The following is an 11,379-nucleotide window of genomic DNA, read 5'->3' as shown; positions in this document are numbered from 1 at the left end:
GCCTAAGTTGTAAAAAATCCTACCGAGTGAAGAGCAAGCCTCTCACTCGGGGGCTTAGCTGCAGTCCAAGCACTCGCCTAAGTTACAAAAATCCTACCGAGTGGAGAGCAACCCTCTCACTCGGAGGCTTAGCTGCAGTCCAAGCGCTCGCCTAAGTTATAAAAATCCTACCGAGTGAAGAGCAAACCTCTCACTCGGAGGCTTAGCTGCAGCCAAGCGCTAGCCTAAGTTATAAAAATCCTACCGAGTGAAGAGCAAACCTCTCACTCGGAGGCTTAGCTGCAGCCAAGCGCTAGCCTAAGTTATAAAAATCCTACCAAGTGAAGAGCAAACCTCTCACTCGGAGGCTTAGCTGCAGCCCAGTGATAGCCTAAGTTATCAAAATCCTACCGAGTGAAGAGTAAACTTCTCACTCGGGGGCTTAGCTGCAGCCCAGTGCTCACCTAAGTGACAGAAATCCTACCGAGTGGTAAACCGGGCTTCCACTCGGAGGCTTAGCCGCAGCCCAGTGCTCGCCTAAGTGGACTAAAGAATAAGTCGATTGCAGTAAAGGCGCCTTGCTTTGAACCTACAAAAGACATTTCGAGCCAAAGGCAATCGTATTCAAGCACCAAATTCAAGTTTGAATCGATATCTAAAGGAACCGAAAGTGCTCAGGCGTTAAGCCTGTTAAGGTTTATCGGTTACAATTCCACTCGGCATACCGAGGCAAATTTAAAGCGTCGAGCCAGAAGAAGTTTTTTACCCCTCCTGTGGAGGGCTGGAAGGTGCAACGAATTCATCAAGGTCAATTCCGTCGGCGATCCGAGTGGCAGCCGCAAGGAAAGTTTCCATAAAAAACCTGAAGTCGTGTTTCTTGGTGTTGGCCACCCGAAGGGCCGCCAGCTTCTCTTCTCGCGCGTCTTTACAGTGGACTCGGGCCAGACACAGAGCAACATCTGCACCACACCGAGCCGAGGACTTCTTCCATTCCTGCACTCGACCAGGGATCGTGTTCAAGCGGGCCATCAGCGACTCAAGGTCATTCTGAAGTGTCTCCTCAGGCCAGAGCGTCGAGTCGATGCGAGATGTGGCGGCCTTCAGCCTTGCGAGATAGTCCACGACAGCTGCAACACGAGACTCCAGTCGGAAAACATCCATGGCAACTTCGTCGTTCACCGGAGAATTGACGGGGTCGAGGTTTGGCTCCAGCCGGCTAGTTTCTTCTTCAAAGTTTTGACAAAATTCTGCAAGGATGATCACTAAGTCAAGGGGATGGTCGAATGGAAAAACCACAATTGGAAATGTTTGCCGAGCATAGAGGTTTACCTTCAAGCATAAGAAACAGCTTCTTGGCAAGACCGCTCAGGAAGGCCTCCAGATCATTTTTCTTCCCAGTCAACTTACTGACTTGGTCGGTCAGGGCAGCTTTATCAATTTTTAGTCGACTGACCTCCTTGTTGGCGATCCCAAGAGCAGCTTTCAGATTGGTATTGTCTTGTTCAAGCTTGGTGACTGAAGCTAACTTCTCGTCAGCAAGCTTGATCTTCTCAGCTAGTTCGAGGTCTTTCTTCTGTTGGGCCTCCCTTACCTTACCTGCAAGTTACAGCAAGATCAGATTTTGAAACAAGCAAGGGGAAAAGCAGTCGTCAGGGTCTCACCAAACATACCTTCGGTCTCCTCCTTCGCCTTCGTCAGCTTCTCCTGAACCAGCTTCAAGCTCAGCTCGAGTTGAGTGTGCTTGTTTTCCAGCTCAGAGTAGCGAGCCACAAGATCACAGGAGTTCTGCGAAGAACCAATCGACTAAATGTCAAATATAATTCACTTCCAAGTGAAAAAGGAAAAATCACACGTTTCTAAGACTACAGCCGAGTACAAGCATTCGACCGTAGTCTCGGGGACTACACCCAGTGGGTGCACTCAGCGTGCCCCCACTAATCCTGTTGAAGATAAAGTCGACCAGTCGACCTCAAAAAAAAAAGAGATGTATTCTTTAAGACTGTAATCAATTGCAAGCAGTCGACCACAGTCTCGGGGACTACACCCAGTGGGTGCACTCAGCGTGCCCCCACCGGTTTGTGAAATCCAGTCGACATAGTCGACTGACAGAAAGATTGACATCATAAAGCCTAAGGCCGACTGCCAGCAGTCGACCTTAGCCTTGGGGACTACACCCAGCGGGTGCACTCAGCGTGCCCCCGCTAACACGGAGTTTAATCGACACACCCAGTGGGTGACTACTATAAATTCCGGAAAGGAAAAGTTTTTGGTAGCATATCCAACAGAACAAACGGTGGTCGACTGACCTGAACATTGCTTTGGAGGGCAGAACTGGCGTCATAAGCTGCCTGGCTCGCATCCCGGATGGTCTTCAACTGCTCCATCATGATTCCCGCCTGGCGTATTGCCTCCTTCGCCGCGCCAGCTTGGTCCTCTGGGACGTGGTGCGTCGTGAAGAGGGAGGGCTGCTGAGCACTCGTCAATGGATCTGCGAAGGACACCGTGTGTCGAGTGGTGTTCTCTTCCTCCGCAATCAGAATCTCAGGCGCCGTCACATCCTGGGGCACCTTGCTGGCAGACGCTTTCCTACTCCTTCTGCACTTCAGCGGTTCCTCATCCTCATCATCATCAGGGACATTGATAACAGTGTTGGGTGGAGCTACGGAGAAGAATCAGGATCAGAGATCGCGAGTCAGTCGACTAAAAACGGCGTTAAGAATATAGTACCTAGTTTTGAAGTTGTTGCGTCCTCCATCTCATGGTCATCAGCCCGGGCTGAGGTCTCAGAAGTAGCAGCACTGCAACTCCAAAGAATCAGTCGACTAACTTCAGCGTCGACCAGAGACAAAGTTCACACAAAATAAGAAGACTTAAGCAGCACGATTACCCTGATATGGTGGGGATGGACATCTTCATCTTCGGCAGGAGCTTGATCGGCTTCGACGAGGCCGCCCTGGGCTGCTTCGGCGCCTTTTCAGTCGGCACTGGAGAGGTGGTCCGAGGGCGTTTGGTCGACTGAGCGGCGGTCGCAACCCCCTTACCACGTTCAGTCGAAGGGTCATGGACAAGCTTCGACCGCCTTTCCGAGCGCGATGGTACGACCTCCTCCTCCTCTTCTTCCTCGTCTTCAACGTCATCTTCATCACCATCATCATCGTCATCATCATCATCATCCTCTGCAACGTCCGAGTCCCATTCCTCCTCTTCCTGGCTCTCGCCCCCACTCGCCTCACCCTCCTCAGTCGAAGCTTGTGCTCCATTGGGCATCGAGTACAGCTCGGTGAGGGCCTAGCAGATATCAAGACAAGAATCAATCGACCAGTCGACAGGATAAACAGAAATGAGTGTGACAAGAACAAAGTGGAGAGCAGAGCAAGCGTACCTTGTTTGGATCGCTGTTGTGGTCGAGTGGAGGAATCCTTCTGGCTCCGCGTGGGTTATCCTTGTTTCCGGTAACGGCTACCATCCATCTTTCCAGAGTGACATCGTCGACTGCTTCTGGATGGACTCGAGTCTCGTCTTCAGTCCCACAGTACAACCACATGCAGTGGCTCCGGAACTGAAGGGGCTGGATGCGACGCCTAAGGAAGACCTCCAGGAGATCCATGCCCGTCACTCCCTCCCGAACCAACTGCACCACGCGCTCCATCAACATCTTCACGTCAGCTTTCTCCTCCGGAATCAACTTCAGAGAGGAGGGCTTGTTCACTCGGTCCATGGTAAACTGTGGGAGTCCACTCGACTGCTCCAGCGTCGACTGGTCCTGGCAGTAGAACCAGGTCGACTGCCAGCCTCTGACTGACTCGGGAAAGGTCATGGGCGGGAAGGTGCTCTTATTCCTCACCTGGATGCCCAGACCCCCACACATTTGGACAACTCGGGTCCTTTCATCGCCTGGGCTCGCCTTCTTCACGGTCTGAGAGCGACACGTGAATATATGCTTGAACAAACCCCAGTGCGGTCGATAGCCCAGGAAACCCTCACACATAGACACGAACGCGGCAAGATAGGCGATAGAATTTGGGGTAAAGTGGTGGAGCTGCGCTCCAAAGAAGTTCAAGAAGCCACGGAAGAAAATACTCGGCGGCAAAGAAAATCCACGATCAACATGGGTGGCCAAGAGCACGCACTCACCCTCTTCTGGCTGGGGCTGCCACTCCTTCCCCGGAAGCCTCGCAGCTCCATGAGGGATCAAGCCCTCGTTGGCCATGTCGAGGAGATCTTTCTCTGTGATGGTCGACTGGATCCAGTCCCCTTGGACCCAGCCCTTCGGCAGGCGGGATCTGGACGAAGACCCGCCGCGGCTGGTAGATCTCCCCTTCGCCTTCTCCGACGCCGACGCCTTCTTCGCACGTTCCAGCGCCGCCGTCTTCTCCTTGGCCATGGTTGCCGGCGAGATGCGCGAAGGGAAGTTGTGCGGGGGCGAGAGCGAGCGCGCTGGACGGGGACGAAGGGAGCAGAGAGAGAGAGAATGCTGAGGCACAGTACAAAAATCCTCGCCGGGCGCATTTATAAGGTCCCTTCCGAGTGGATGACAGGTGGGCCCGGTCAATCTAATCATATCCAGGAACAGTTGTGCAGACGGGATACGTGGCGAAGAAAGCGGCGCGGAGATCGAGGCGTTTATGTCCCGTCCCATCCGAACGCCGTGGTCCGCTCCGCTTCGCGCGCGTCCCCAAATTTCGCATCTCGCGGAATCCACGAACGGCAGATCGGTCTGTCAGACGCGGGGTTTCCCGCGATCCGTCGCTCGGAGATCGTCGAAGCCCAAAAGATCACTCGACGAAAGAAGAGAATGGATCGAGTCGACTGAAGACAAGTTGCTCACTATCGACGAAGAGATTCTTTGGTCCAGAACAACGCACGACCAGTGTGCAAAGGTTAATCGGAAACAACATCAACTCCTTCCTCACTCGAAGCCTCGATCCATTCGGGGGCTAATGATGGGGTCATGTACCTAGGGTAGGGTCATGGACCTGATCTAAGTACCTTGCCCAAGGGCACCCTTAGAAGAGGTCGCCTTCCAGTCGACCAACAAGGGACTCACTCGACTGACTTGAAGGACTCGACCATGAAGACTCACTCGACCACCAGGAGGTCAAGAGGCACTCTGCACTGCAACGGCCTGTAATTAAGTAGGCTTTATGATAGTAAAGACACTTTATGTGGGGCGTTACCAGTAACGCCCCAGACTTAACTCACCTTAAACCCTCTCCTACGTGGGCTGGCTGGGGTCCTGGCGCACTCTATATAAGCCACCCCCCTCCACAGGTAGAGGGGTTCGGGCACCTTGTAACTCATATACTCATAATCCACTCGACCGCCTCCGGGCTCCGAGACGTAGGGCTATTACTTCTTCCGAGAAGGGCCTGAACTCGTACATCTCTTGTGTTTACAACCTCTCCATAGCTAGGACCTTGCCTCTCCATACCTACCCCCCACTCTACTGTCAGGCTTAGAACCACGACAGGCACCTCTAGACACAACAATTGATCCTTGGATCTCTTACTCGTGTGCGGTGCCCCCCTCCACCATAGTCCTCCTCGATAATATTGTAGCGGTGCTTAGGCGAAGCCCTGCAATGGTAGAACATCAAGATCATCACCACGCCGTCATGCTGACGGAACTCTCCCTCGACACTCGGCTGGATCGGAGTTCGAGGGACGTCATCGAGCTGAACGTGTGCTAGAACTCGGAGGTGTCGTAGTTTCGGTGCTTGATCGGTCGGGCCATGAAGACGTACGACTACATCAACCGCGTTGTTCTAATGCTTCCGCTTTCGGTCTACGAGGGTATGTGGACAACACTCTCCCTTCTCGTTGCTATGCATCACCATGATCTTGCGTGTGCGTAGGAATTTTTTTGAAATTACTACGTTTCCCAACAAGATCTTGCGTGATCGTAGGATTTTTTTTGAAATTACCACGTTCCCAACACGTATTGCTTCAACTTTACATTTTTACATGATTTTGGGGCATATGATTCTTCCAAAGAAGAATTTGATATTGAAGAGGAGGAGGACGTTGCAATGATCCTAGCTATGCACATCATTAAAAAGCCAAAGCATAGTGGTTCGATTATGGGTCGGCAGAAAATTTGGAGGGATAAGATGGATGCCGACAACAGATTGATGAGGCACTATTTTGTTGATAATCCCACATACCCTGAGTTGTACTTTCGCCGCTGTTTTAGGATGAGCACTGAGTTGTTCAGGCACATTGCAGAGAAACTGGCGAGCCATGGTCAGTTTTTTTTAACAAAGGAGGAATGCCGCTGGAGAACTCGGGCATAACACCTTTCAAAAGGTGACAAACGCTTTGTGTATGTTGGCATACGGTATTCCGGCTGATCTAGTTGATGACCACTTGGCCATGGGTGAGAGTCAAGCCATCATGTGTGCCAAGCGCTTCGTAGTCGGAATTGTGCAAGTGTTTGGTCCGGATTATTTGAGAGCTCCTAATGCTGAGGACGCCGCAAGGCTTTTGGAGATGAACAAAACTCGCGGGTTCCCAGGTATGCTTGGCTCAATAGATTGCATGCATTGGAGTTGGAAGAACTATCCTAAGGCATGGCATGGACAATTCCACGGCCAGAAAAAGGGTCCTACTATAATACTTGAAGCGGTGGACGATCAAGAGACTTGGATTTGCATGCTTTTTCTTGGACTTGTTCACTATCGCAGTAGACCCTCGTGTCTCCGTGGAGACGACCCTTATTGACTTAGGGCGTCTCGCGTTTAGGCGGCCATTTGGGCCCTCGGAATCGATTGCGTGTCTTAAGCTCCTGGACACCGTTGCTCTCCACGAGCGAGAACCGCGTGCCCGCATGATACGTGTCCTAGCACCTTGAGCCTTTGGGCACCTTCTCCACCAAATCCCTATACCGGGCCATCGTCCCCACTCCCGCCCCTGAGCCACTGATTGCGATCTGGGAGATCAGGCTCCCCCTCAAGATCTGGATTTTCCTGTGGTAGTGGATCCGTGGACGCGTCCCGTCCGGTGTGGAAGTGCTCAAACGTAATGGCCCCGGGGACGTGATATGCCCCCCTGTGGGACGCCTGAGGACTCCAACCATATCTTCTTCTCTTGCGTCTCTGCCCAGTTCCTCGGAGTTGCCTCCGCAAGACGGTCAGCGGTCGTTGGTGCAACACCAACTTCCCGGACCTTTTCGCCGAGGTTTAGGCATCACCCCCATCTAGCCGCCACATTAGGTGGCTGGCGATTGGGGTCCTTGCCTGGACATTGTGGATGGTCCGCAATAAGCTTGTGATTCAACGTGTTCCCCTTCAACGTGCGACCGACACAATATTTAAAATGTGTGGTTACTTGCAGCTCGGCGGCCGCTTAGCCGCCCCCAGGATCACGGCGCCATCAACATCATCATTGCTGATATGCGTGCATTGGCTATTCGCTTGGCGCCTGATACGTTCATTTTGCATCATGCTTTTATATCAATATTTATTGCATTATGGGCTGTTATTACAAATTATATATCAATACTTATGGCTATTCTCTCTTATTTTACAAGGTTTACCATGAAGAGGGGGAATGCCGATAGCTGGAATTCTGGCTGGAAAAGGAGCAAACATTGGAAACCTATTCTGCACTGCTCCAGAAGACCCGAAACTCCATGAAACTTAATTTTTGAATTAATAAGAATTATTGAGCAGAAGAAACACCTCAGGGGGCCCACACCCTGGCCAGGAGGGTGGGGGGCGCGCCCACCCCTACTGGGCGCGCCCCCTGTCTCCTGGGCCCCCTGGTGGCCCTCCGGTGTCCACCTTCCGCTATATGAAGGCTTTTACCCTGAAAAAAATCATGGGCAAGCTTATGGGAGGAAACTTCGCCGCCACGAGGCGGAACCTTGGCGGAACCAATCTAGAGCTCCGGCAGAGCTGTTCTGCCGGGGACACTTCCCTCCGGGAGGGGTAAATCATCACCAACGATCCTCCCATCGGGAGAGGGTCAATCTCCATCAACATCTTCACCAGCACCATTTCCTCTCAAACCCTAGTTCATCTCTTGTATCCAATCTTGTATCCAAAACCACAAATTGGTACCTGTGGGTTGCTAGTAGTGTTGATTACTCCTTGTAGTTGATGCTTATTGGTTTACTTGGTGGAAGATCATATGTTCAGATCCTTAATGCATATTATTACTCCTCTGATTATGAACATGAATATGCTTTGTGAGTAGTTACGTTTGTTCCCGAGGACATGGGTGAAGTCTTGCTAGTAGTAGTCATGTGAATTTGGTATTCGTTCGATATTTTGATGAGATGTATGTTGTCTTTCCTCTAGTGGTGTTATGTGAACGTCGACTACATGACACTTCACCATTATTTGGGCCTAGAGGAAGGCATTGGGAAGTAATAAGTAGATGATGGGTTGCTAGAGTGACAGAAGCTTAAACCCTAGTTTATGCGTTGCTTCGTAAGGGGCTGATTTGGATCCATATGTTTAATGTTGTGGTTAGGTTTACCTTAATACTTCTTTTGTAGTTGCGTATGCTTGCAATAGGGGTTAATCATAAGTGCGATGCTTGTCCAAGTAAGGGCAGTACCCAAGCACCGGTCCACCCACATATCAAATTATCAAAGTACCGAACGCGAATCATATGAGCGTGATGAAAACTAGCTTGACGATAATTCCCATGTGTCCTCGGGAGCTCTTTTCTCATTAGAAGAAATTGTCCAGGCTTATCCTTTGCTACAAAAAGGATTGGGCCACCTTGCTGCACTTTATTTACTTTCATTGCTTGTTACTCGTTACAATTTATCTTATCACAAAACTATCTGTTACCTAGAATTTCAGTGCTTGCAGAGAAAACCTTACTGAAAACCGCTTATCATTTCCTTCTGCTCCTCGTTGGGTTCGACACTCTTACTTATCGAAAGGACTACGATAGATCCCCAACACTTGTGGGTCATCAGCGCCACCGCTCCCTCCGCCACCTCTAGAGCCAGACTAGATTTCGTCGTGCGGCGGCCTGTCCGCGTTGTTGTTTTTTGTTTACTTTGGGCTTGTTGAGCTGTGCCCTCAACAGAACCCCGAACTATTTGTCTTGCTGGTACTCTTTGTGTGTGTGGGTGTGAACCTTGTTGTACTCGTTGACTGTTGTGGTGGTTTGCTTTATTTATAAAGCACGGCGAAAGCCTTTTTGGGTACATGAATGTTGTTAATCGGTCACCACTCATGAATAAGATTGCAAATGGTGAACTGCCATGGGTGCACTTTGTAGCGAGTGGCCATACATACAACTATGAGTAATATCTTGTTGATGACATCTACCCAAAGTGGCGCAAACATTTGTGAAGCCATTGAAAAAACCAGAAGGTAAGAAAAACCCTGATTTTCATAGTGCTCAGGCGGTGGCTAGGAAAGATGTGGAGAGAGCTTTTGAGATTTTGCAAGCCCAATTTGCTATTATAAGAGGACCGGCTAGATTTTGGGATCAAAAGATCCTTTGGTACATCATGCACGCTTATGTGATCTTGCATAACATGATCATCGAGAATGAGCGTGACCAAGATTTAGACTACTCTCAGTATGAGCTCTTGAGACATCCCGTGCGAGTGCAGCGGAGGGCTACGACGGTGGCCCGATTTGTTGCCTCCTATCATGCTATTCGACGTCCCGAAACGCATGATAATCTTCAAAAGGATCTAATCGAGTGGTGAGCATGGAATGGCCGACAAAATGCATGATGATTTGTATGTTTGATGTTGTATTGTTGAACTATTTGTTGTATTGGAAAATAAACTATTTGTTTGAGTTGTAATAAAATTGAACTATTTATTGTTGATATATTTTTATGTGTTTAATCTTTTTGGATTTGTCTGAAGTGTCATATGTTGTTTGTGCTGGACGTGTGCTGGACGTGCGCGTCGTTTTTTATAGCGCCTGCTAGAGCGGCTCGCGCGCGCTATATTTTGCAGCGGCCGCTGGAACATTGAGGAGCGCGCGAAAACTGATTATTTCAACGCTGTAAAGGCTTTTTTTGCGCGTCTGTTGGAGATGCTGTAAAGATCAATCAAGTATGAAAAATAATTTAGCGAGAACCCGAATTTGGGAAACGGTGCACCGTGTTTATGTAATTTTTCCTAAGCAAGCTAGCAGCATGGTTTCTTTTCATTCCTCCCAATTAGACAAAATTTGGGAGAAGAGAAACACGAACAGAGTTGCAACTAACGCTACGTTAATCGCAAAATTTAGAAAAGTGGAGTGGTTTCTCTCCGCCCAAGAAGGGAGGGAGGAAGGCCAAGAAACCGACTAGGCCGACGAGACCGCCGGCCGGAGAAGGCGCGCGGCGAGCGATCACCACGTTTCCTCGTGCTCCGACGGGCTCCTCCCGAAGCCGCCGGTGCCGTAGAAGCGCTCCCACACCTCCTTCTCCGCCTCCGCGAGCTCCTCGGCCGCAGCCACAGCCGCCGCCGCGGGCTTGATCGGCCAATGGCGCCACCCCTGCTCCTCTTCCTCCTCCGCCTTCAGCGCGGCGTGCTTCTCCTGGGTCGCGGCCACCGACTTGGGCGACGCGTCCCCGCCGAGGATGACGCCCTCCATCTCCTTCTTCCGCATGGCCCGGGCCTCGCATCGCCGGCTGCGCCGCTCGCGGATGGTGCGGCGGCACATCGCGGCGGGCGCGCGCACGGTGGCTAGGACGGCGAGCTCAATCACCGCGAACGGGAAGCAGGCGCACACGGCCGCGCACCCCGCTGCCGTCCCTGCCGCCGTCCCCGCCACCGCAGCCCCGCCCCGCGACGCCCGCCCCTGCCGCCGCGCCTTCTCCAGCGACACCGGCGGAGACCGCCTCAGCCGCCTGTCCTCTGTCTTGGCAGGCGGACGCGACCGCCTCAGCCGCATGTCCTCCGACCTAGCAGGCGACGCCGCTGCCGAGACCAGCACGGGGTAGTGGTGGTGGTGGTGCACCCTGGCCGCCATTGCTTACACGGTTACACCTACGCCCCAGCCTCCGATCGACGGACGTGAACCGATCGCCCACGCTCACGTAGAAGTGTACACACGCGCGCACGCGGCCACTGTTGGTTCGTGGCGGTGGCGCCTGCTCCGTCGTCAAAGTCTCCGCTGCAACACCATCGCCGTGAATATTCGCACGGGGCGGAGGGCGGCCGTGGTGGCTACCGGCGTCGACGTCGCAGCGGGACGGGACGGAAGAGACGGAGATCGGAGATGGGGCTGGGGCTCGCTCGAGGAGGCCGCGGCGGTGGTTGCGGCATGCGGCGAGCGAGGCTTTTATAACCGGGCCCCGGGCCGGGTCTCCGTTCTGCCCGGCTTTCGCGGCGAGAGGCCCGCTACGCCGCTCGGTGCTAGGCGCGGCCCACGCGCGGCCCTGCGGCCCGCGGCACTTATAAATTTCTCCAAAAGACACGTGTCCTGGTTTT

General features: G+C 52.2%; 1 protein-coding gene across 1 annotated transcript; it reads right to left on the bottom strand.

Moving 5' to 3' along the window:
- Window positions 1–10,044: 10,044 nt before the first annotated feature.
- LOC123115510 (uncharacterized) lies at window positions 10,045–11,196 on the bottom strand. Its single transcript, XM_044536654.1, has one exon. It carries the CDS (start codon window positions 10,916–10,918, stop codon window positions 10,295–10,297), a length of 624 nt encoding a protein of 207 aa, XP_044392589.1. The 5' UTR covers window positions 10,919–11,196; the 3' UTR covers window positions 10,045–10,294.
- Between the last annotated feature and the right edge of the window lie 183 nt (window positions 11,197–11,379).

Source organism: Triticum aestivum, chromosome 5B, assembly GCF_018294505.1.
Source record: "Triticum aestivum cultivar Chinese Spring chromosome 5B, IWGSC CS RefSeq v2.1, whole genome shotgun sequence".
Lineage (NCBI taxonomy): Eukaryota > Viridiplantae > Streptophyta > Magnoliopsida > Poales > Poaceae > Triticum > Triticum aestivum.
The sequence above is the reverse complement of the archived record's forward strand: the minus strand, read 5'-3'. Positions and strand labels throughout refer to the sequence as shown.

Bases quoted from the DNA above. Each gene is read 5' to 3' on its own strand.
- LOC123115510 (XM_044536654.1), bottom strand. From the start codon at position 10,918: ATGGCGGCCAGGGTGCACCACCACCACCACTACCCCGTGCTGGTCTCG.